Source organism: Hemicordylus capensis, chromosome 10, assembly GCF_027244095.1.
Source record: "Hemicordylus capensis ecotype Gifberg chromosome 10, rHemCap1.1.pri, whole genome shotgun sequence".
In the NCBI taxonomy this organism is placed as follows: Eukaryota; Metazoa; Chordata; class Lepidosauria; order Squamata; family Cordylidae; genus Hemicordylus; species Hemicordylus capensis.
The window spans coordinates 4,625,163-4,651,740 of NC_069666.1; the positions used below are offsets into that span (position 1 = coordinate 4,625,163).

At 46.0% G+C, this 26,578-nt stretch overlaps 1 protein-coding gene across 4 annotated transcripts in view; it reads left to right on the top strand.

Annotated features, from left to right (window-relative positions):
* NR2F2 (nuclear receptor subfamily 2 group F member 2) overlaps nt 1-22,787 on the top strand; it is a 77,935-nt gene extending 55,148 nt beyond the window's left edge. For 3 of the 4 annotated variants that reach the window (XM_053272679.1, XM_053272682.1, XM_053272686.1), the window contains exon 4: nt 20,940-22,787. In XM_053272679.1, the coding sequence (XP_053128654.1) occupies nt 20,940-21,041 (102 nt within the window). In that variant the 3' untranslated portion in view covers nt 21,042-22,787. Of the gene's footprint in view, nt 1-14,876; nt 14,907-20,939 lie in introns of those variants that run through there. The other variant, XM_053272685.1, reaches the window with a different exon arrangement.
* The last annotated feature ends 3,791 nt before the right edge of the window (nt 22,788-26,578 follow it).

Here is a 26,578-nt window from a genome sequence, read left to right on the forward strand (position 1 = left end):
AAAAATGGCATAAGCTGCTGGTGGTTTGTCTTATTGCCAAAATACCTCCGATGAGTGGAGGGAAAAGAAATAAATAAAGGCACCAATTCCCTATATAAAAGTGTCCTGGAATTATTTCAAAGTCTCTCTGCCTCACTGTGTCACCCGCTCCCCCCCCCACATCCTAGTTCCTAGATGTTCCTAGAAAGTTCCTAGATATTTCCACATCAGAAGCATGGTCTTACCCCATATTTGTTCTAAAGAAGCTTTGATTAAAAAACGGAAATTTAGACAGGGGTAGCGATATCTATGAGGAGTGTCCGCAAAAGAGCCTTTGGATAGGGCGGTGTAAAAATGTAATAAATAAATAAATAAATAAAATAAAATAAAATAAAAAATTTAAAAGCACGGAACAGATTCTGCTTATAAGGCAGATTCTCACTTATTCGGCATAGTCTTTATTTCGGTCACTTATATATTTGATGAAATCAGGTGCAACATCAAGTCAATTCGCATCTTAATTATTCTTAATAGGTACGCATTGGTTTGCTGAAGAACAGGACGCGTTGCGATGTCTGAACGCACTGCCGGAAAATAATTGCTTCCGGTTTTTATTAATAATAATAATAATAATAATAATAATAATAGTAGTAGTAGTAGTGATGATGATGATGATGATGATGATGATGCAGGCAACTCTGAAAGATGAATAAAGTGTTAGGTGCAAAAGCAATTTATATTATTTCCATAATTAATTGAGTGACCAAATCAAGACCTGTCTTCAATTAATTGCGCTCTTTGGGCACAAAATGAACAGCCACGGTTAGAAAAACTCAAGAGTTGGTTGCTATTTAGTAGCGTCGAGATTTATACTTTTTCTTGGTTCTGTCGGGGTTATTTGAGGAAAGAGTTATCGACTTAATTAGCAGGGGCTGATCAGTCGAAGATTTAGAAATGGGAGGAGGGCGGGGAACAGAATAAAGTTTTAGGAGGTTTTTAGGATTCGGGTCTTACAAACAAAGGACCAGATCAAGATCTAATGAGGAAGGTCTAATGAGATGGAGATAAGGTACAAGGAGGGTTGTATTCAGAAGACTGGGTGAATTCGCAAACCAGATGCGCTAAAAGTGCGAAGAAATATTATTTCCACAACTTATCCTCGCGTCATCCGAGGTAAAGGCTGCAGTTCTTGAACACAGCGGGACTTACTTCCGAGTAAACATGTATAGGGCTGCGCTGTAAAGGGCGGCAAATCGAGAATAACATCAAACCCCGCCCCAGACAGAGAACCAAATAGAAGATATATTGGCATATGTTGATGTATACCACAATGCAGCGCCAGCTTAAACGCATCTTTCTCACCGATCTATATTGTAGTCATATTTATACGTGTGCATACACACATCTATGGATCCCAAGAGTTATTTTGGGAAGGTCCAAGTTCTGAATATCTGATTCCCCCTCCCGCCCTGTTCCGGACTGGGTCCTGGTCCTTTTGAAAAGCCATTTGCAGTGCGGTGACGTGGGGCGGACCCTTTTTGGAGAAAGGGAACATCCACGCGTGGGGCAGACGCCCCGCGGAACTAGGGCGGCTACCTTTGAATGCCAGCTAATAAAAAGCCGCAGTGGATAAGCCTGTAAGGCAGAGCTGATCCACGCCGAGCCCTTTCGAGTTCATGTGGATTTCCGCACACAGGCTCACGCGGTTATTTTAAGTATTTATTTGAAATATTTATATCGAGATGCGTCCCCCACTGAAATCAACAGGACGAAAAACGTATCCCCCCCCCCTCTGAAAGATGGACAGACCTTTGTTATTTTTGTACACCGCTCGGAGGATACTAACGTTGAATTGTATATAAATATAACAGATGATAGATAGATTAGATAGATAGATAGATAGATAGATAATTTGTTCTTTATGCAAACCGCTTCCCAGCTATTGGTTATTTGAGCAGAATATAAATATGATAGATAGATAGATAGATAGATAGATAGATAGATAGATAGATAGATAGATAGATACGGAAGGAAGGAAGGAAGGAAGGAAATAGATAGATAATTTGTTCTATATGTACACCGCTTCCAAGATACTGCTCAATTAAGCAGTATATAAATATAATAGTTGATTGATTCCGATTGACTGACTGGTTAAGTGCCGTCAAGTCGGTGTCGACTCCTAGAAACCACAGACATAACTATTATATAAATATAACAGTTAGGTAGGTAGATATAATGGTATATCGTGTGTGTGTAGATAGATTGTGGTGGATACCGATATGACTGTATATGACTGTGAAATAGATCACAGATCAGCACTTGAAAATCCCTTTGATTTAATACTCTTAAATTTCCCCCACAAAAATAAACCAGGTTTGCAAGTACTTTGCTGAATAATAGGGCCGCGGCGCTGGCATACAGATTCTTTCTTCGTAAGGTGCTTAATTTTACTTTTATCCCGGCCTTCCTCTCAGGAGATCAGAAGAGGATGTCGAGAGTTCTCTCCCTTCCCTCCCTGGAAGATCTATGATATCTTTCCCACCTGCTTCCAAGTTTAAAATACCCAAAAGACTTCCTCAAGAACATTTCGAGGCGTCCCGTGGCAAGGCGCTTCCTTCTCCCTTCCCTCCCTCTCCTTTTTCCCACCCACGACAAAGATACCTTGAGCAGAATGACATCTTTTGTAATTAGCACAGAAGAAAATGTGTTGTTCCCCCCCTCCGCCATCAAAAGTAACCAGATAATTAGCAAATAACCCACAATTAAGTGTCGCTCCCACCTTGCCCAAATGAGGATTGACGTTTTAACAAGCACGTACACACGTAGCAGCTGAATTCTCACCAGCACCCAGGGGATGGGGGGGTCAACATATATCTTTCAGAATTTCTCCTGATGAAACTTTCGGGATATATTTAAGAAAGGTGTCTTAGACACAATCCAAAGCAAGTGTCTAAGCCTGCCACCCTAAACATATTCCTCACTTGGAAGGAAAACTCTTTTACTCCATTGAACTTACTCCCGAGTAAATGCTGTTAAGAGCTTGGGCTGCGAATCCCATGGTAATTACGGTGCCGTCAGGATGTCTGCATGTTTTAACTAGGCGTGTTGGTCTTTTAGAAAAAGCCAAAGCAAAGAGTCAAAGTAGGGTGATGCTTTGATTAGGGCCAGCTCGAACGGCGCCAAGTAATCGGCAAGCCTTCGGGTCCTCCAGAACCCTTTCTCAGGCTTGGATGCGAAGGAAAGTAAAGAGAAGGGCATGCCGCCGCCGCCGCCGCCTCTTCTGTATGATTCAGGAGAGGGAAGTCAGTAGGGAGTTGTGGTTCCTTTTGCTTTATGCACCTGATCGTGTGAGTCGGGAAAAACCGTTTTAAAAACAGCTGCTCAAGTGATTACAGACCCCGAGCATTTGAAGAAGCCAGTTGAAAGATGACGCGCCGTGAACTTTGGTCAGGAGATGTGGAACAAGGTGTACAGGTTTCCATAGATGCCTACAGAGTTTTCCTGGGGCACGATTCCTCCAAGGTTACGCATCTTTCAGGTTCCATTGATTTCAGCGTAGGAACAGCAGATATATTTTCTGCAATCGAGAGAAAAGGGTAGAATTGGGCTAGATTGGGTCCTTAGTTTCGCCTAGTCTTCGAATGTGTATATATAATATGAAAGTGTAAAGGGCAGAGAAATATATATTAAAGGTGTGCTGATCACAATGGTTTATCAGGAACCAATTTCAAGCAATGGACGGGAGGGAAACCTAATGTGTGTGTTTAAAAAAAAAAGGTTTACAGAAGGATTCACATCACTATGCATTCTTATCAAAGTTTTTGGGCAGTCTGGAAGGAAGGAAGGAAGGAAGGAAGGAAAATATATTTGGGGTAAGAAGGAAACTCCATTAATTTACCTGGAGAAACATAACAAAAGACAGGTTCCCTGATCCTAGGAGATGACTTAAATTAAGGAGTTCACTCCTAAAATTTTGACAGTGGGGTGCACAGAAAAGGAAGGAAAGGAATGGAGATAGCTAGATAATCAAACGTTAAATAATCCAGAGTAAATCAAACTGGAGCGGAAGGGCACACATTTTCCTATTCCAGCCCCAAATCAGTTTACTTGGAGTTCAATTCCTGAACTCCACAGAACTGCCATTAGTTCAAAGTGCTCGTCTTGGGGTTCAAACAGACTGCAGAGTTAATGGGAAACCCGATGAGCCACCTGCAAAGCAAGAGGCCTAGTGACTCAACAAACCGGAGGGACTTCGGCGCCCTGACTTTTATGGCACGTGAGATGAAGGATGAATGAAGAGGTATTTAATGGGCTTTCGAAAATAAAGGACAGAAGATATGGCCACCTATAGTTTAGGGGCATCCCGCCGCCGCCCCCTTGATCTTGCTCCCTGCCCTGTCGCCGCACCCCACCACTCAGTCAGGGGTGTTTTTTTTGTGTTTTTTTGTTTTTAAAAAGGGCAATCCAGAAGATGCAACTTAGCTTCCCAGAACTTTTGTTCAAAACTTGGACAATGTGGTTCGGCTGAACCGCTGGTGAGAACCATTTCCAGAGGGAAGCAGTTTCCCCATCCCTTGTCAAAAAATGACATTTAAATCAACAAAATCTGTTAAGGAAAATATTAATTTGGGGGGGGGGGGGCGGAGATAAAACCCGAATTCAATTTTTTGGCCGGTCGCCAAAGAAGAGCATTTCTTGTCCCCTTAAAGAGGTGGACGTGGAAATGAGCACAACCACATTCCCATGAAAGGGGAAGAATTCCGAGTAACAGTTATGTGCATGACAAATATACTTTGCATCATCGTCTGAGATACAGTCTTATTGTTCCTTGTACTTTTCAAGAGTTTGAGCTGCTGATTATTGATTATTGATTACATCTGGATAGTTAAGTGCTGATTTGCTATGAAGGCTTCTATAAGATCCAATAACTACATCAAGGTTGTGGAGATATTCTCTCTCTCTCTCCCCCCCCCCGCCCCTTCACAATTCATTCCCTTATAAATTAAATAATGAACATTCTGTTATAGCACCCCATAAGAGAAAATAATCAATACTTCCCCACCACATAAACACACACACACACAAACATCTTCTTATAAACTTCTACAAGTATCCTATCTTTTCCACCTACACAGGCATAACATTTAGATAAAACCCTACACTTCTTTGGAAACATGGGTTTCCTTAGAAGAGCTGAGCTGGACGGACGGGCAGATAATTTCAATATGAAATAATCATACAGAGTTTCTATATTTATGGGCATGCATTGCATATCCGTGTGTGTGTATGGTCAAACATATTAAACAGAGATTGAGAAAGAAAGAAAGAAAGAAAGAAAGAAAGAAAGAAAGAAAGAAAAAGAAATTTTATATCAATCCAATTACACATAGATCTCTCCACATATCATCTTTAATCAGACCTTCCATAAAAATTGAAATTTGTTGGGTTCCCCCGCTTCAAATAACTGTTTCCCCCATTAACCTTGGAAGATATATTCTTTAGTTTGGGAAAGGATGGTACTTTTTAATACAATCAAATCTCTGGCAAAGACTCATTACTAATAGGACACTGTCACTTAATTTCTGTTAGACTTTAAAAAGGTGTGTGTGTGGCAGGGGAAAGTAAAGAACAGACTGTCTCATATATATATATATATATATATATATAGAGAGAGAGAGAGAGAGAGAGAGAGAGAGAGAGAGAGAGAGAGAGAGAGAGAGCGCCAGCCTTTCCCAAGAAATTAAATAGCCTTATATTTACTTCTAGGTTACAACAGCTAATTCTCATTTGGCCCTTAGCGGGACAGTAACTGTATTGGAGCTATAGGGAATTTTCTTTGGGGTTTTAATTAAAGAAGCCGCAACAACGTGTGCTTCAATATGCTATCTGTCCTCAGCAGATACTGTGACAATAATTCCCCGAAATTTCTCAGCAGAATGTACGTGAGGTTTAAATCGCCCGTGATCTGTTAATAACCGTATAAATGAAGTATTGTGTTAAGTGTGTTTCTATGTGAAGGAACCAAGAAGGCTGACAGTTATGAGCATTGACTGGGTTGCTGCCTGCTCTGATTTATTAGTACATTTCCAGTGGTGCTGTTGGTTGGATGTCCCTTTTGGGGGGGATGCCAGTGGTGATGATTAGGGGCACCTCTGTCTTGAGGTGGTTGCCTCAGGCATGGGTATGGGGAGGGGTGGAATAGAGCAACATAGGAAGCTGCCTTATACTGAGTCCGGCCATTGGTCCATCTCGCTCAGTATTGTCTACACTGACTGGCAGCAGCTCTCCAAGGTTTCGCTCCCAGACCTACCTGGAGATGCTGCCAGGGATTGAACCTGGCCCTTCTGCATGCAAGCAGGCAGATGTTTCCCCCACTTTGCTATGGGCCCATTGCTGAAGGGGAATATCTCACAGCAGGCAGTGCTCACAGGTAGTCACCCATCCAAATGCAAACCAAGGCAGATCCTGCTTTGCATCAAGGACAGTTAATGCTCGCTACTGCAAGGCCAGCTCTCCTCCCCACTGTTGTGGAGCCAGTGGCAAGTGCCCCACACCGCCACCCACTGCCTATCCTTACCCTGATGGGGAGCACTGTTTATTCCCCCCCCTTGCCTGCGGGGACACAACTTTTCTTTGTCCCCCAACTTGGAAGGTCCAACGAGGAAGGTCTCTGCCCCACTGCCTAGCTCAGTGGCATAGGCTGGGGTGCTTCCTGTGTCCCCACTGCCACTGCCTGGGCAGAGCAGCAGGGATTGCTGAGGACCCACCTGCAGATGGGGGGTGGGTAGAGCAGGGGGCATCCCACTGCCCATGGCAGGCAGCAAGGTGTCTTCGACCGCTGCCCTGACTGCCATCAGCGCTGCCGAATAGGACTCCTCCTGAATGTTCGAAGCATTGCACACATCTCCGTAATCCAGGGGACAGCCCGTAAGGTAGGCCGGCATGATTAGTCACATATAGACCACGTGGAAGGCGGACTGGGAGAGAATGGCTTGCCGGTGGCTACCATTAGCTCATAACTGAAGGGAGGGTTGAACCACGACTTCAGCTTCACAGCTCATGTCTTGAGTTACAATCCCAGAGATACATACATACATACATACATACATACATACATACATATTCTCTCTCTCTCTCTCTCTCTCTCTCTCTCTCTCTCTCACACACACACACACACACACACACACACACACACCTTTCCTTTCTTTCACCCACACAAACACCCACAAAGTCTCTCTCTCTCTCTCTCTCTCTCTCTCTCTCACACACACACACACACACACACACACCTTTCCTTTCTTTCACCCACACAAACACCCACAAAGTCTCTCTCTCTCTCTCTCTCTCTCTCTCTCTCTCTCTCTCTCTCTCTCTCTCTCACACACACACACACACACACCCCTTTCCTTTCTTTCACCCACACAAACACCCACAAAGTCTCTCTCTCTCTCACACACACACATACACACTCCTTTCCTTTCTTTCACCCACACAAACACCCACAAAGTCTCTCTCTCTCTCACACACACACATACACACTCCTTTCCTTTCCTTCTCACTCACACAAACACCCACAAAGCTCTCCCTCCCCCTCTCTCACACACACTTTCCTTTCTTTCACCCACACAAACACCCACAAAGCCTCTCTCTCTCTCTCTCTCTCTCTCACACACACACACACTCTCTCTCTCTCTCTTTCCCTCTCTCCCGCTCTCTCTTTTTCACACACAATCTCCCCCCTCTCTAACACTCACTCTCTCCCTCTTAAACATTGTACCCACTATGCAGCTGGAATATCAAAAAAATGAATGGTATATACCGGGTTCCAATTCTTCCTGCCCCTTCTTTTGCCTGTGTGGGCACATTTCTCGACATCAGTGATTCCTAACTACTGATGAGTGATTCCGGGAGGGGGAGCAAGAGGAGAAGCCCCTTTAAGTGTGATTCCCAGGTGCAAGGCACTGCTGCGTGGATTTCATGTGATCTTTGTCATTCCTCCATTTTGGCTTTGTGTAATTTCTCGCCAGCATCTCAGTATGTTTCTGTTTAGATATCCTAAGCTCCTTGAAATTCATTAACCTGTGGTCAACCACAAAAAAGCAAGGGGTAATACCGGTTATAAGCTATATTCCTGTTCGGCGTTTGGTCACAGTTAGTCACCGGATTTTCCAGCTGCGAATATGATGCACACTATTTACCCTAATTGAATTGCTGTTGTAACACCTTTCGAGAGGAAGACGGATACATTGCCACAAAAAGGAGAACACAAACCAGGGGAGTTGAAGGCCAAGATTTCCTGGCTCAGGCCTCTTGCTTTGGTAGCCACACCCCTCCCTTAACCACACCCGCTTAGCCCCAGAGCATGGCCTAAGCGCACATCACACAGCCCACTTGCTGAAGCTAAGCAGGTCTTGGTGTGGTCAGTGCCCGGATGGGAGACCCATGGATGCAACCTTGGGGGATAGCTCAGCTTTGCATCTGCTTTGCATGCAGAAGGCCCCAGGTTCCATCCCTGGCTTCTCCGGGGAGGGCTGAGAAAGATTCCTGCCTGTACCCTTGGAGAAGCCGTTGCCAGTCAGGGTAGACAATACTGAACTCGATGGACCGAGGGTCTGACTCGGTAGAAGGCAGCTCCCTAGGTGTATACGAATATGTCACATATTTATAGACTGCTTTTCAACCAAAGTTCCCAAAGCGGTTTACATACAGAAATTAATTAATTAATTAATTAATTAATTAATTAATTAAATGGCTGCCTGTCCCCAAAGAGCTCACAATCTAAAAAAAGAAACATAAGAAAGACACCAGCAACAGCCACTGGAGTGTGTGTGTGTGTGAGCAGGGGTCCCACCACTCCCATGCAAATCTGAATATACTTTAAGGAGACCCCCCTTAAAAACAGAGGTTAAATAGAGGTTATACCTCTACTTACGCAAAAGGAAGATGACTCTGATTTCTAAAGTCAAAGAACTTTGAGGGGGGGGGGACATAGTCTTGGATTCTGGGAAATACAGTACCCTTTCCAGGGATGAAAACAGGCCACCAACAATGCCTCTGAGCATGCACAGAGCACCTTTGTCCACACAACTGAGCAACTACTGCTACGACTATGAATATTTAGAGGCCACTTTCAACAAAAGCGCTCAAAGCGGTTCACTAACTATCTAACCAACTATCCCAAAAAACGGGCTCAGGGAAGTGTTTTAAGCGAACCCAGCCTAAAGTCTTCTGGTTGCCTTCAATGTCAGTTTGAATGGCAAGCAACCCCAAAACACAAAGGGCAAGATCCAGACTCAGTTACTGAAATAAAGCTTGACCAGGCTAAGACCCATGAATTTCAATTGCTTACTTACAGGTGAAATCAGTGAAGCAGGGATTTTAGCACACAAGCCTCCCTCACTATCCTCAACTCCACTTGGGATGGCCCAGTGTGGAAATTTCTAACTAGGAGGGGGGAAAAAAATAACAACAGGTGTACAGCAATTAGAATGACATTTCCTAGGAACATTTGAATGGCATTGGTGTGCCTTCTGGAAGCCAAACTCTCTGGCGTCCAAGCAACTGGACGGATTTATTTCCACTCCCACCTCTCCAAAAGATCAATTGTTAAAGCTGTGTTGTTTGCGCAAGGAGTTTAATTAACTGATTCCAGCTCTTATGTAGAATAAATGGTGGAGTCCAGACACCACCGGAATCCAAAGTCCTCTGCAGAGACGTATCTGTTTACTTCTAGGCATGTGGCTTGCATTTGTCTCTCCCGAAGGAAGTTTGGCTTGGTTCACACAAACAGCAGATGAGACAATAAGTTCTCCTGGATTGGACCACTTCAATTTGCAGAGAGGGAAATCTGAGTTCTGGTCAGGGCATATATTTGGCTGGACTAGAACCTGTGAGCTAATTTTAATTCTTGGTTTAACTTGCAGGGAAGAAGTTTGTTTTTTTAAAACATGGGGCCACTTCTAAATACCAGTAGCAGGAGAGAGGACATGCCCTCGCTTCTTGCCTGCAGGGGTGTAGCAAGGTTGGAGTGGGCCCAGAGACAAGATTTTAAAATGCGCCCCCCCCCCACTCACTGAAGCTCAATTGTGGACAATACAAGTCATTTAATGGTCCTAGAGAAAGATATGCTGTTCTGGTAGCTCCAGGTCTTTATACTCGCATCAGTTTCGGAGGATGAATACAACTGAAGGTGTGCGGCTGGGGGAGTCAGTCATGTGACTTGCCTCTGGGGGGGGCAAGGCAGTGGGCCCTCAGACAACTGTCTCCCCTGGCCCTATTATAGTTACGCCCCTTCTGTGGGCAGAGGCACTCTTACCTTTGAACTTCTGGGCGGATGTCCGGGGCCTCCACACACCCTGCCCCCCCTGCAAATCCTAAAAAAAAATCAAAATCCCAAATATATAGGAGAGGGATATGTTGAGCTGTGTGTTGAGAAATGTTTCTGCTAATGCATATTGACACACATATACCTGTCTTGTGTTCTTATATTCTTGTGAGTTCTGTTGCTGTTTCTGCCCTCAAGAACCCATGTGTTAAAAATACTGCGTGTGTCAATGCGTGTGTGTGTGTGTAGGGGGATGATGCTTAACTTGCATTAGGGTGCAGGGTGGGCTCCAAAGGCCTTTAGGTCCAGGCTCCAAAATTACCTATGTGAACCTCTTGCCTGTGGGCTTCCTGGAGGTATCCAGTGGGCCACTGTGCGGAACAGGATGCCAGACTAGAGAGGCCTCCTTGGGCCTGATCCTGCAGGGCTGTTCTTAGGAACATAGGAAACTGCCATCTACTGAGTCAGACCATTGGTCTATCTAGCTCAGTATTGTCTACACAGACTGGCAGCGGCTTCTCCAAGGAATCCAGGCAGGAATCTCTCTCAGCCCTATCTTGGAGAAGCCAGGGAGGGAACTTGAAACCTTCTGCTCTTCCCAGAGTGGTTTCATCCCCTGAGGGGAATATCTTGCAGTGATATTCTCCCATTCATATGCAACCAGGGCAGACCCTGCTTAGCTATGGTGACAAGTCCTGCTTGCTACCACAAGACCAGCTCTCCTCTCTTATAGAATTTGCATTGCTCCAACCTGCAGTCAGGGATGATATGGTCCCTGCTAGAACCTGAGGACACCTCCACCTCATTTCACTCATTCCCGGGATGTGTGGATGAAGTTTAAGTGTTCCGTTAGTGCATCAAGCCAGGCTTACAATGGCAGATGAAGAGGATTCTTAATGGTCATCCCTCAGCTTAGGAATTTCCTCCTGGAGACTCACTAAAGTCTGAGCCTGTGCATCTTCCAGAAAGGCCATAAGACATTTTTATTCAAGGTGCCTTTTGGTTTATTAATGGGTTAATGTTTAATAAAGATAAAGTATGCTATTGAGTCAGGGTCAACTCCTGGCACCCACAGAGCCCTGTGGTTGTCTTTGGTAGGAGGGGTTGACCATTTTGTTAGAATCACACACACACATGAACATAAGAACAGCCCTGCTGGATCAGGCCCAAGGAGGCCCATCTAGTCCAGCATCCTGTTTCACACAGTGGCCCCCCAGATGCCTCTGAGAAGCCCGCAGGCAAGAGGTAAGTGCATGCCCTCTCTCCTGCTGTTGCTCCCCTGCAACTGGAATTGAGAGGCATCGTGCCTCTGAGGCTGGAGGTGGCCCACAGCCAGCAGACTAGTAGCCAGTAAGACCACATGCTATGGGGGTCCTTTAAGCTTGACAATGCTCAGATTCTCAGCATGTCATAATCAGTCCATGGATAAAGCATTTGATCTACATGATTTTATCCCATGCAAATTTTCCTGGAGTTCATTCCCTGGCAGCATCTCCAGGTAAGCCTGGGAAAGGCTCCTGCTTGAAACCTTGGAGAGCTGCTGCCAGTCAGTGCAGACAATACTGAGTTAGTTGGCCCAAAGATCTGACTCAGTAGGAGGAAGCTTCATGTGTAAATAGATGGGATAGATGGGATAAACAAAAACACCCTGTGATAGCTCATTCTGCTCTAGCTACCAGCACAAGGCAAGAAATGGATTTTCATTCCTCAGCAAACATAAGACTTCATTAACAGAAACATGTTATTTGGCTAAGAACATCTTTGCAAGATCACCGAGGGATTCAAAAGGGAGAGGGGGCGGGGAGGCTGATTGACATGGCCGACGTGCAGGATCTCTTTATCTCCCTTTTTGGTTAGTAATATTCTTCTAGGCAATTACGTTTTTTAAAAAAGTAAATCAAACAATACTTATTATAGAAGGAACAGATGGGAACAGGGGTGCCCTGTGACTTCAGTGAGGCTAAACAAAGATTTGTTCGATAGGCAACCAGTGTGAGTTGGGGGGATTCCACAGATTCATCAAGATCTTTCTAATTGTATTGAGATGTCATGTGCCGGGGGTACCTCAAAAGCAGGTGACCTCTCCTAGCAGCTGGACCACAGGAAGAGGCACTATCTGGGGTGCAAATCCCATTTCAACTCATTCAACCCACCCAAGGCCGCCGAGAGAGCAGGTTTGGACCCTGGTGGGGAAAAAAAACACGTTTTGGGCCCCTGCCCCAAGGTTCCTCTCCCACTTCTGCCGTGAGTCCCCACGCACACTGCCGTCGCCGCCACAAGGCCAAGCCGCCGAGCTTTAGAATAATTCTAGCCACCATGTGAGTGGCCAGGGGTGGGAGTGAGCTGAGCAAACCCCCCACCCCCACGGCAGCGGGTGGTGCAGAAATGGCCGTTGAGCCTGGCCGTCCGGCCCAGTGGCCCTTGAGAACTGTCTCGCCGTTCTCAAGAGCCATGGGGTCAGCCAGACAAGCTCAGTGGCCGCTCCTGCTCTGCCCGCCGCCACCACAGGGGGGGAGGTGTTCGGCCCGCCCACCCCCATCCCCGGCTGTGCACATGGTGGCTAGAATTGGAGGCAATATATGCAACAAAATTGGGCCCCAGGCCCCCTTCCGGCCCATCCGGCCCTGCTAATTTGTACTGGCTTTCACCCCCTCTCGTCGGCCATGACTCCCCCCATGTTATTTTGATGAGTCAACCTACCTACCCATCCATCCATCCATCCATCCGTCCGTCCATCCATCCATCCATCCCATTTATATCCCACTGTTCCTCCAAGGATCCCAGAGCAGTGCACAGAGTTATGTTTATCCTTACAACCATCCTGGTGTGGTAGGTTAGGCCAAGAGAGAAGTGACTGGCCCAGAGTCACCCTGTGAGTTTCATGGCTAGATGGAGATTTGAACTCGGGTCTCCCTGGTCCTAGTCCAGCACTCTAACCACTGCACCATGCTGGCTTTGGGTGGAATTATCCACTGGTGGAGTCCTCCTCTACTTCTTCCTGAATGGCTCACTTTGCTTTAGAGCCAGAGCTAAAGCTTTCTGCCTTTGGGGAATCCTTTCCAGATCACATTTTTGGACAAAGGGCTTCTCCATGTCTCTCTCATGGGTGTGTGTGTGTGTGGGGGGCAAAGTATGAGGTGAGGCATCACATGATGCCCTGCCCTTTGCCCCTGTTGGAGGTGAGCCCCCTTTCCAAAGCAACCTTTGCAACTTTTGAAAGAGGCTTAGGAGGCAAGGAGGAGGGTCTTAGGAGGCCGTTAGCCCCTTAAGACCATAAGAACAGCTTTGCTGGATCAGACCTATCTAGTCCAGCACCCTGTATCCTACAGTGGAACATGGACCCTTGGTCCATCTAGCTCAGTATTGTCTTCACAGACTGGCAGCGGCTTCTCCAAGGTTGCAGGCAGGAGTCTCAGCCCTGTCTTGGAGATGCCAAGGCAACTTGGAACCTTCTGCTCTTCCCAGAGTGGCTCCATCCCCTGAGTGGGGGAATATCTTACAGTGCTCACACATCAAGTCTCTCATTCATAAGCAACTAGGGTGGACCCTGCTTAGCTAAGGGGACAGGTCATGCTTGCTACCACAAGACCAGCTCTCTTCTCTGGCTCACCGGATACAACTTGAACAATACAAGAGGATGACAATTTTCTGGCCAGGCAGGTAGGAATATCCTGCAGCACCAGCAGGAGCCATGAAGAGCTCTTGGCCTTTCCAACTGAGGAGTGGCAGAAGCTCAATGCAGTTGGCTTCTTGAGACCAAGGTGCCCCCAACCCTGTACTAGAGCCTACTGACACTATTCCTCTTTCCCCTCACTTTCCCCCCAGTCTCCAACCTTCTGCCCCCTCACTATCAACATTTTAAAATTTAATGCAATAGTCAATGTGCTGAAAATTGACCTCGGTCCTGCGCAGCAAGTCACGGTTGGTTCTGGCCCACCAGGCATTTGAGTTGTGCAACCCTGTCCTAGACTGCCACAGGCTTCAGAGCTCAAGCCTAGCACCTTGAATTGGTGCCAGAAACAAAGAAGTAGCCAGTAAAGCTGGCATAGGACCAGTCCGTGTTAAGAACATAAGAAAAGCCCTGCTGGATCAGGCCCAAGGCTTATCTAGTCCAGGGTTCTGTTTCACACAGTGGCCCACCAGATGCCTCTGAGAGGTCCTCAGGCAAGAGACGAAGGCATGCCCTCTCTCTTGCTGTTACTCCTCTGCAACTGGTATTCAGAAGCATGCTGCCTTTGAGGCTGGAGGTGGCCTTTAGCCCTCAGACCAGCAGCCGTTGACACAATTTATCCTCCATGAATTTATCCAAGCCCCTCTTAAAGCCACCCAGGCTGTTGGCTGTCACCACGTCTTGTGGCAGAGAATTTCATAGGTTAATTATGCGTTGTGTGAAAAAGCACTTCCTTTTGTCGGTCCTAAATGTCTTGGCAATCAGTTCCATGTGATGACTCCTGGTTCTAGTCTAGTGAGAGATGAAGAAAAATTTCTGTCTGTCCACTCTCTCTACTCCATGCATAATTTTATACACTTCTCTCATGTCTCCCCATATTTACCTTTTTTCCAAACTAAAAAGCCCCAGGTGTTGTAGCCTTGCCTCATAAGGAAGGTGCTCTAGGCCCCTGATCATCTTGGTTGCCCTCTTCTGCACCTTTTCCAGTTCTACAATGTCCTTAAGATACGATGACCAGAACTGCACACAGTACTCCAAATGTGGTCGCACCATAGGTTTGTATAAGGGCATTATAATATTAGCATTTTTATTTTCAATCCCCTTCTTAATTATCCCTAGCATGGAATTTGCCCTTTTCCAATGTGCTGTGATTTGACAGATATTATGGCTGCTAAAGTTCCGTTCAAATGGAATCCAATTTACAGGCCATTTTCCAATCAAGCATCAAGGCAAGTGATGTCCACCTGAGGGGTGATGCAAAACTTTGCCAAGACTAGAGTTTCCCCTGAACTTTCTCTTAACCTGATCTTTGAAGTTCATTAGCTGCTCTTCAGGCTAAATATCCTGAGAACTTCAGAGCAAGCCAAATGAGTTTCTTTAAACCGGGACATTTCTCAAAAAGGTTCCATGTGTTGGTTGTCACTGGATTTAATCTGAAGCAGAGCAAAATTGGGGGTAACTCTACCTTCCGCATGCAGAGCAGATATTCTACCATGAATCTACAGCCCCATCTCTCTCTCTCTGGAAGCCCCTCAGGTGAGGGAGATAATGAAGAAAATAGGGAGGGGTCGAACTCAGGGGACCTCAGGAGCTGAGGGGCTTGGGTTCTTTGGACCCATTCACTCAATTATAGCTACACCCCTGGACCATACCCAGACCAGTCATGAGGAGGAGAGCTGGTACAACTGATGCCAATTTGAATTGCCCCCTTTGCTAAGCAGAGCCCACCCTGGTTTGCATTTGAATGGGAGACTACATGTGAACACTGTAAGCTATTCCCCTTAGGGGATGGGGCCACTCTGGGAAGAGCACCTGAATGCTTGCATGCAGAAGGTAGTGAGTTCCCTCCCTGGCATCTCCAAGATAGGGCTGAGGGAGACTCCTGACTGCAACCTTGGAGAAGCTGCTGCTGCCAGTCTGTGTAGACAATACTGAGCTAGATGGGCCAAGGGTCTGACTCGGTAGAAGGCAGCTTCCTAGGTTCCTAATGGCCATCAATGGAGGCATTTCTGGAAGAGGGGAAGCCTTTGCTCTGACAGTTGCATGATTGACACATTGTGTTTCCTTGATCATATATTTATTCAGCGTACTTTCAGAAAGCCAGATCTGCCACCAAAGGACAACTTTCTTATTATTTTGTATGGTGGCACGGAATCTCATTAGATCCTGGGTATGGTTGAAGAGTAGCCTCTGGAGAGGTAGTGCTTCCTTTCTCCAAGTGGTCCCATTAGAACTGCTCGTAGCATATTGAAACCTGTCACAACACCTGATCTTAAAATCATCTCTAGTGCCTCCTGTGCAACTCTTGCTTTCCGCGTTCAAAGAACCCCTTGAGCGTGCACCCTTGATCTCACCAATTTTTCCCCCATAAGCAGTTCCAATTCAGCTCAGTTTAATAACACTTCACATGTATATGGGCACATTTCCTCTTCAAAGAGGCTCTGTATAAACACTGATTAACGTTCACAACACACCGTTTGCAGAAAGTGGGACCTGTTGGCTGAGTGATAAGGGCCCTTAACTCCACCACCAAAGGATGGAGAGGGATTGAGGACGGCGTGTTCTGGAGCCTTGTTTGTCATGTTTGCACATGGTCAGAGTGAGCCCACTGGCTGCAAATTGCCACCAGTTGTACCAGAGGTAGCCATCTGCCTATGGGCACCATCACAGGTCTGAAGACAGAGACAAACCAAGGAGGTGGAATGATAATTTAATGCGCTTGTTCTCGATGCATTTTGACAGTCCTTATCAGAGGAAATTAATTGAATCCGGTAGCTAGATCCAGAATTGCATCTCTTCCTCATCTGTTGCCTGTACAATAACTGTGTTTCCAAACATGATTGTTAATTACTTATTACATTATCACTGCTCTTCACAGGCTTTGCCTCTTGCATCTTCCTTCCTTTCAGTGAGCCCTTCCCTGCTTTCCAGGTTGCGGTAGCTGAGAGCTCCATCCCTTTGAGAGTGGGACATCCCTAGCTTTGTGGGGAGGACTGAGCATGCTAGGGCTAAGGAGCAGAATTTTTTTTTTTAAAAAAATAATAGAAATAGTTTTTTAGATGTGCGAACAATGCCTGCACCTTCCTTTCTTATTATATTAGGCAAACTCCTGTGAAACTTCATGGGCAGGAGAGGATATTGGAACACAGGAATGTTGGAAGTTGCCTTCTACCGAGTCAGACCCTTGGTCCATCTAGCTCAGGATTGTCTACACTGACTGGCCGTGGCTCTCTCAGCCCTACCTGGAGATGCTTCCAGGAACTGAACCTGGGACCTTCTGCATGCAAAGAAGATGCCCTGTTCGGTGGCCCTACTCCCTAATGAATTCTGAGGAATAGTGGACCCCAATATTGGGGTGAAGGGAGAACCACAGACCCTTGCCCTTTCTGCTCCTCCCCTCAGCCCACCACTCTAGATTTCTGAGCCCCTATGACATGGCTGCACAACGCAAATGCACAAAGCAGTAAAATAGTCCTTGCTGGCCGAATCTCCCCCCCCCCCCCGAATTATGTTGTGTGGGCCTGAACCCTGTTCATTGCCCCACTTACCTATATCTCATTTACCTGGCCAGACTGTTCTCTGGGGGATGGAGGAAGCATATTTCCCTTGTCCATCTGTTCCTTTGATTCTGAGATGCCCATCATATAATAACCAATTAGAATCTGTTGTTATCAAGACAGCCTCTCCTTTGAAGAGATGGGCAGATACCACCAGCAGCTAATTTCATACAAGCTGCCAAAGAGCTGTCAACTCCCAGCCATCACATTCCTTTCCAAGATGGGACGAGCTTTTTAATTTGCACAGAGGTCAAATAAACCTTCCTAATGAACCTTATGAACCAAAAAAGGGGAAAAGAAGAAGAAGAAGAAGAAAAAGAATCTAGACCTTCTCACAGAAATGGTTCCTTCTTTACTGAAAGCGGCAGATGACACACAGCTGATGGTTACGCAATATTTTTGCAGGATTTCAGCCCACCTCTCCTTAGCCAGTGGGGAGAGATGCTGATTTCACAGAAAATTAAGATGACTCTGTTAGACTGCAAGAACAGCAGAAGGTCCTGAGATACATGCAAGGGTATTACTTTCATGGGACTAGGTGAGGTGGTCACCTCAAGTGGCAGATCACTGGGACATCAGCAGGATGGCAAGATGATTTCACCAGGTGAGACAACCTCACCACCAGACGAGATGTCCTCACTCACCTCTGCCTCAGGCATGCTGAGATCTTGGACTACCACTGGGCACCTTCAAGACAAACATTTTGACTGTGGAAGGAAGTTCTCTAGGTGATGGAATGCCAAACTGGACCCCAACCCATGAAAACTCATCCCACAGTTAATGTGAAGCCTCTCCATTATTTTGGCTGCAGCAGTCAACCCAAGAAAAGAGAAGAATCTTATCTAGATTGGGTCAAAGGTCCATCCAGCTGAGCATCCTGTTTCCAGCAACAACCAGATAGATGCTCTTGAGATCTCACAGCAGAGCATGAAAGAAGAAGCCTTTTCCTGACATATTCCCCCCTCTCTGCAACTGGCATTCAGAGGAATACTTAGGGGTGTGCATGGAACCAGTTTTGCCGGTTCAGTTCTAATCCAAACTATATTAGAACCAAACTGACCCAGTCTGATTTCCCTACCAGGCCAGTTTGAATCTCTTCGTGGACCAGGCTGGTTCAAATCAGTTTGTGGACTGGTTTGGAGGTCTACTGGTAAAGGGAAATCTGGTGAGGATTCTCCTTTACCAGTAAAGTGGCAGGGGGGCTTCCCTAAGGCTAGAGAGGGGCGGGAGGGGAATCTGGGGTATTTAATTTCTGGTGATGGTGGCAAGGGGGGGCAGAGGGTGGCAGAAATGGTGCCTCACCAGCCTCACTCAGAGTAGCCCTTGTAGAAGCCACTGCCAGTCTGGGTAGACTATACTGAGCTAGATGAACCAATGGTCTGGCTCAGTAGAAAGCAGCTGAGGAGGAGGAGGAGGAAAGGAGGAGGAAGAGGAACAAATAGTGAAAACCTCCAAATATGGAGAAGCCTGGAAATGGTACAGTCCCATCAAAGCATCACTATATCACTTGCTTCTGCTGGTGGTATAAACTACACATTTCCAGTACTACACATTTGTGTAGTTTTGTGGCCTGTGATGTTGGACCCATATCTCCAGCAATGCGGCCGGGACATCCTCTTCTAAACACTCCCAGGCCAGGACAGCATGTCTCAAAAACCAGATCATTAGTCTCACTCCCGTCCCAACTCAACCAGGAACGGGAATGACCTTCCTTACAAGGTGGCTACTGTGATGGATGAGATGAAGTTTGCAAAGCATTTGGAGCTCAGGGTTGAGGGTGACGATGGGGGCAGGGCAGGGGAAAGGGAAGGCATTAAAGGTCAGCTCTTGGTGTGCCTGTCCCAGCCTCTTCCAGGTTAAGCCCCTCCCCCACAACCGGAGAGCTCTCCAAATCCTGCAGCCAGAACTAGGCAGGGTGGCTCAATGCAGCCCTCAAACCACCATGCACAAGGTTTGCCTTGTTCTCTTCCATGCATGGACAAACACATCCCACACGGAAGAGCACATTTGATGTCAACATCCACTCTGATGGAGTTGAAGGAAAGATGCCAGAACATTAAAAAAAGAAAAAAAAGAAAAAGAGCCCGGCTAGAGTAGGCCAACAGTCAATTTAGTCTGCTTCCCTTAGACCCCATCCAGAATCCCCCAGGGAGTTCCCAAGGAAGCCCATGAAGCTGGGGTAGAAGGCAGGTTCCTATGCAGAAGTCTGTTTTACAAGTCCAAGGGCTAATGTTAAACTCCACCCTCTGCAAACTGAGCAAAGAGGCACCTTTTACAGCGGTGATTCCTTATATTTTGTAGGAGGATTGCTAAATCACTATCAACCCCAGCACAGCATCCCTCCAATGGCTGTTGCTGGTGCCTTGTTGTGTGTCTTTTTCGATTGTGGACACTTTGGAGACAAGGGGTCATTTTCAGATTATTCTTTTTCTTTTGTAAACTACTTTGAAAACCTTCCTGTTGAACAGCGAAATAATAGGAGAAGAAGAGCTGGTCTTGTGGTGACAGGCATGAATTGTCCCTTTGCTAAGCAGGGTCTACCTTGGTTTGCATTTGGATGACAGACTACATGTGAGTGCTGGCAGATATCTCCCTTAGGGGATGGGGCTGTAGCTCAGAGGTAGAGCATCTGCTCTGCATGCAGAAGGTCCCAGGTTCACTCCCTGGCAGCATCTCCCCAGCCTGGGAGAGACTCCTGCCTGAAAGTTGTTGCCAGTCAGTATAGACAAGACTAAGTCTGGACCAATGATCTGACTCAGTATACAGCAACTTCCTATGTTCCTATTTCCCTAATCCTAACAATGAAAAAATGATACTAAAAACACTAAAACTAAATCCAATACCAAACAAGTTGTTCTAATAAGAACTAATCTGCCTACTTTTGTTTTACTATCTGTACACCTGTACCAAATATGGTTCAAATCGGTTAGATGCTCCACAAGTTCATCCACTTGCACCTCAAATGTGTATACGTCCGCCATCTTGAATCAGGGTGGATGACACCATCACAAACTACACCACTGAGGGGTTCCTATGTGTCCCAAACAACTGTACCAAATTTGGTTCATATTGGTCTAGGCATTGTGAAGTTAATAGGGACACACACACACACACACACACACGGAATGTTGGGTGATCTTATAAGCCTACTGGAAACTAGGCTAAAAATGAAGATGATGATGATGACATTATTATTATTATTATTATTATTATTATTATTATCTGACATCCTGACTAAAGGACTCAGAGAAGTGCTACTGAAATTAAGCAGTCCTTTAGAGTAACTCCTAAGTATTACTATTGAGTAACTTAGTCTGGAGGTCATCCAGTCATCGTCATGAATCTACAACAGCTATGGTACGCATTCTGTCTAATCTTCCCCTGTTCCAATGTGTTCTGTTTATTCCAGGGACTTCTTCCTTTCAACCATTGTTCCGGCCATCCAGGATCCAGTGAACTTTTTTGGGGACCTATCGCCAAAGGTCTAGACTCCTGTCTGTGCCCCCAGTGATTGGCAAGCTCAGCATCCAATGTGGGACGAGGAACAACCCTGAGAGCTGCAGTTCGGCAGCCTAACAATATAAGTCTGTTGGACATGTCGTCCGGGCTGTCACGTTCAATTTGCCCATGACCTCGTGGCCAAAAACCGGGAGAGAAGTGGTAGAGTGCGGGCCTGAAAGCTTATATTATTGCTTTGACAGCTTCAGTCATCTAGAAGTAATGCAAAATGCAATTTATATTTATACTCTCTGACCTTCTGCTCAGACAGGGAAACTATCTAATGATGGGCCACGGTAGCAAGGGACGAAACAGATCTCAATACAGCTGGAATGTGTCTTCTCCTTCTCCCCCCACCTCCCTCCACACTCCGGCCCCTTGCTTTTCAACAATTCAATAACAGTCAAAAGACAAATGAAACATGAAGAGAGACTTGGTTTGGTAGTGACACAATTGTTTTATAGTGAGTAGCTTCGGGCTTTGAGCTTTGGCAAAGGTTGTCTGCTTACTCCCCATTCCACCATCACTCACGACAGACCGTCTTCTGGTCCCCACTGGTCCAACATTGACTTTCTTTAAGAATGTAAAAATGGCCTTGTTGGAGGGTGCTCCCTAACCCTAAACTTCCAAAAGCGGCCAGCTGCAAGACCAAATGCTACCCATGGCTCTCTCGCTCTCCCTCCCTCCCTTCTTTTTTTCTGCATATCCATCTATCCATCCATCTGTCTATCCATCTATTTCCTTCCTTACTTCTTCTTTTTTCTGTATATCCATCCATACATCCATACATCCATTTCCTTTCTTCTTCTTCTTCTTCTTCTTCTTCTTCTTCTTCTTCTTCTTCTTCTTCTTCTTCTTCTTCTTCTTCTTCTTCTTCTTCTCCTCCTCCTCCTCCTCCTCCTCCTCCTCCTCCTCCTCCTCCTCCTCCTCCTCCTCCTCTATCTATCTACACACACCACACACACACACACACACACACACACACACACACACACACACATATTTTGGCACATCCTCCATTGGTTCAGCTTTCAAATTCCTTCTTTCAGGGATACCCAGCTTTGGGACCTCAGATGTTGCTGGACTACAACTCCCATCATCCATAACCCCAATGGAAAAAGACCATCATGGCTATTGAGGATTGGATCTGTCTGTAGTCCAAGAAATCTGAGGTCCCGAGGTTGGGATCCCCTGTCTTGTTTTGCTATTGCACTGGTGACCCTATTCATGACTTGGACACACAGAGGTCTTTCGCATAACCTCATGGCCCCTGCTGGATGTGCTGCAAGGAAGGCAGGAGCAGAGGCTACCCTCCACTTTGCTGTGCTGCATGCCCACATGAGCAGCAGTGCGGTGAGGGCAGGAGCTGAGAGCAGGAGGACTTCCCCCCTCCCCTATCCCAGGGTCACACTATAAGCATGGGTCTACAAGCATGGTGGAAATGGTGGCAGGCCAGAGGGAAACCTCTTGACCCAGTGGTGCTCACCCAGATGATCTCCTGCCGAGGTTTAAAAGTGGGACTAGGTGTGGGGGCAGCAATGGGGTTGGACTTAATCCTGGCGCTTCATGTGTGCTGCCCTACCCTGGGCTAGGCTGAGTGTGTGAACAGCCTCACAGTCTACATGTGTGCCGATATATCGTATCGTATCATATCGTATCGTATCATATATCATACATCGGCACTCAAGTATCTATAAATGTGTATTTATTCATTTATTTATGCATGCAAATAAAAACAGATTTGTTTCTTCTAATCTTATCAGTGTGTTGTTGTTTGAGAGAGAGAGAGAGAGAGAGAGAGAGAGAGAGAGAGAGAGAGAGAGAGAGAAAATATGAATGACTGAAATGCCTGACACCCGCCAGAGCTGACACCCTAGGCTGTCTCCTATATTTCCTCCCCCAATATCTGACCCATGTCTCTGGAAGGTCTCACAAGGATGGCATCATGGAATAGTCATGCTATGTCGTTGGCCTCGTGCAGTCAGGGGTACACTGCTTTTAATAATGGAGGCTCCATTATGGCCAATGTCCATGGGTAGACCCATAGGGAATGGACAACAACACATTAGAATGATACAGTTATAGAATTTTAGGTCTGGAAGGGTCTGTGGAGGTCATCTAGTCTAGCCTACTGCTCCATGCCGAATCTGCTATAATATCCATGGAAGATGGTGGCTATTGCAGTCAACAATTCCAGTATGTTTATTACAAGTTGCATGATGAAGTGCTTTCTCTTGTCTGTCCTGTATCTGTCCCCTGCTAACTGAACAAAAGAGGCACCTTTTCCAAGTGGTGATTCTGTTTATTGAGCAGGGGGAGAGCAACTGGCCCTGTCCAACCCCAGCACAGCACCCCTCCAGAGGCTGTTGCTGGTTTCTGCCTTGCGTTTCTTTTTTTAGATTGTGAGCCCTTTGGGGACAGGGGGCCATTTCCATTGTATGTATGTATGTATGTATGTATGTATATTTAGATCAGGCCTGCTCAGCTTAGGCCCCCCAGCTGTTTTTGAACTACAACTCCCATAATCCCCAGCCACAGTGGCCAATAGCCTGGGATTATGGGAACTGTAGGCCAACATCTGCAGGAGGGCCGAAGTTGAGCAGCCCTGATTTAGATCCATGTAAACCGCTTTGGGAACTTTTGTTGAGAAATGGTATATAAATATCCATCATATTCATATCACCTATTAGCCCCTGTCCTGTGCATTTGGAGATCCTTGAGAGACACTGAAGGATACTATAATCCTAAACTCAGGTGAGAAGAGGAGATTATCTTCTATTGAGTCAAACCATTGGTCCATCCATCCAGCTCAGTCTACACTGACTGATATCGTCTGTCATCTAGTAGCCGTTCTCTAGGACTGCAGGTGGGAATTCTCCCCAGCCTTACCCAGCAAAGCTGGATGTGACCTACAGCCAGGAGAGGCATCAAGTGCTGGCCAAGTTGGTTAATGGCCAACACTTGGCCATCTTGAAGGTCCACAGCTTAGCCTTGGGACTCTGCCCAGGGCCCCAATAGAAACCCTGGATGGCAGCAGTGACCTAGAGGAGGCACAATCAGTCAGAGGGCTTCATAGAAACTGTACCAGCTGCCACCACCTTTTAAAGAAAACAACAATGCAATAAGCTCATCCCATGGCTGCATAACCATGGTGCAGAAATGCACTGTTGTTCAAAACAGTTGCCAGCCGCCAACATGATCACCCCGAGGCTGCCACCAGGTAAACCCCCAGGAGGGAAGAGAGCTGGTCTTGTAGTAGCAAGCATGAATTGCAGGAGAAAGGCATGGTGGAGATCTGTCAAAACAGGCTAAAGGGAAAGGTCACCCCCTCCATGCAAATAATAATATAAATAAACAAACTAACAGAAGAAGAAGAAGAAGAAGAAGAAGAAGAAGAAGAAGAAGAAGAAGAAGAAGAAGAAGAAGAAGAAGAAGAAGAAGAAGAAGAAACTGAGCGGCTCAAAGAAAACAAGAGTGGTGCCAATAGTTGTTGGTGCCCTTGGTGCAGTACCAAAAGAACTTGAACACCATCTTGACACCTTGGGCATTGATAAAATGACAGCACATCAGCTACAGAAGGCCACACGACTCGGGACAGCACTATGACACTATCTTTAATTTTTCTTTAGTTATCCTAGATCCTTGGAAAGGCCCCGATAATTAAAGTACTAAATCCAGTCAATAACATCTGGTAGACTGTGTGTAAATAGCATAATAACAACAACAACAACTATTATTATTTTTTAATCATTATTATTAGTTGTTGTTGTTATTATTAATTGAAATTATTGCATTTCCTCCTGCTTCCCAACTGCTTTTGCAGCGTGCCTCTTAATTTCTTAATTTCTTGTTTATGACACGCCGAAGCTAAGCACTAGCCGGCGATTCCCTCCACGTTTATTAATCTGCCACTCTGCCCCCCAGCTGCCCTTATAATCCCCGAGCATGTGCTAGTGACATCACCCAGCCATCAGCTCCAAGTTCCTGTCCCCTGTAACTGTCATTAAGTGCTGCGAGCAAATGAAAAATGACTGGGCGACTCAGTGGCTCCCCACACTGACCTTGTGTATTATTAGAATGACCTCCCTTTGGTTTGGCCATAGGAGGCTGGAGGGTGGCGGGAGTGGGGTGGGGGGGTGGAGAGTCTTCCTTGATATCACCGCATAGGCTGGGCCGGAATCGGAGCTGTTTGCCAGGCGGGTGGGGGTGGGAGCAGGACAGACAGAGACGGAAAGAGGCAAGGGAGTCCGGAATGTAGAGTAAATGTTATGCAAAGCTTCAGGGGCCCTAATAAATACTTAATCAGAAGGAGAGTCTGCTGGGAGTTGTCCTTTTTGAAGACTGAAAATTCTATTGGGGTGGAGCGTAGGGCCAGCCCACCCCATACATCTGATCTGTGGCCACATCCTCTGCTTGGCGAAAGAGCGGGTGTCTATGCGGGGGGGGGGGTGGACTGAGTCAACCAGGCTGCATCCTGGTCAGATGGGAGGTAAAATATTTTAAATAGAAATTTTTAAAAAATCTATTTTTATTTCCAGTGTTTAGAACTCGTCCCTCCAGCACACTGTTATAAAACAATAAACTACAACCAGACAGTCATGTGTAATAAAAATACAATAGCATAACAGACACAATAAAACACATGAAGAGACAGCGGTACGTAAAATACAGCCGCCAGGAGTCAATAACGAAATGAAACCAGGAACTGGTCTGTGTTTTTTTTTTTTTAACTTATCGAAAAAGTTCTTCAATTAAAACTAATTGAAATGGCTGGTAACAAGAAGAAACAAATATAATTGTGAAGCCTACATCCTTTCAGAGAGACATAGCCCTCTAATACGAGAGCCAGCATGGTGTAGTGGTTAGAGTACTGGACTAGGACCGGGGAGACCTGAGTTCAAATCCCCATTCAGCCATGAGACTTGCTGGGCGACTCTGGGCCAGCCACTTCTCTCTCAGCCTAACCTACCTCACAGGCTTGTTGAGAGGAGAAACTGAAGTATGTAGTACACCGCTCTGGGCTCCTTGGAGGAAGAGCAGGATATAAAATGTAATAAATAAATAAATAAATAATGAGTTTTATGGGAAAGCCCTGGGAAAGGACTACAGTTCCCAGCATCCCATGCATGCCTTCCAAGATGGTGCAGGGCTCAAAAGGGGTCATTTCCCTTAAAGGAGCCCCCCCCCCAATGCTGGGGAAATGCAGCACTGCACAGGAAGAATGGTCATCTGTGCTTGGTGCCCAGGTGACTTTGGCCAAAGCTTCACACAGGCCCAATAAGCAATTAGTCAGGAGGCCACACTTAGGGTTTGTTCTTTCGTTTGTTCTTTTGTTTATCATACTTTTATACTGCCTGATATGTAAATCTCTAGGTGGTGTACAAAATTTAAAATATTTCAAAGTCATAGATTAAAATACTCAACACAATAAAAATGGGGGGGGGAGTTATTAAAACAAGTTTATGAAATTATTAAGATTAATTCTAATTACAAGCCTGTGAAAACAGGAGAGCCTCGAGGTTCTTCCTGAAAACAGAGAAGGAGATGCTC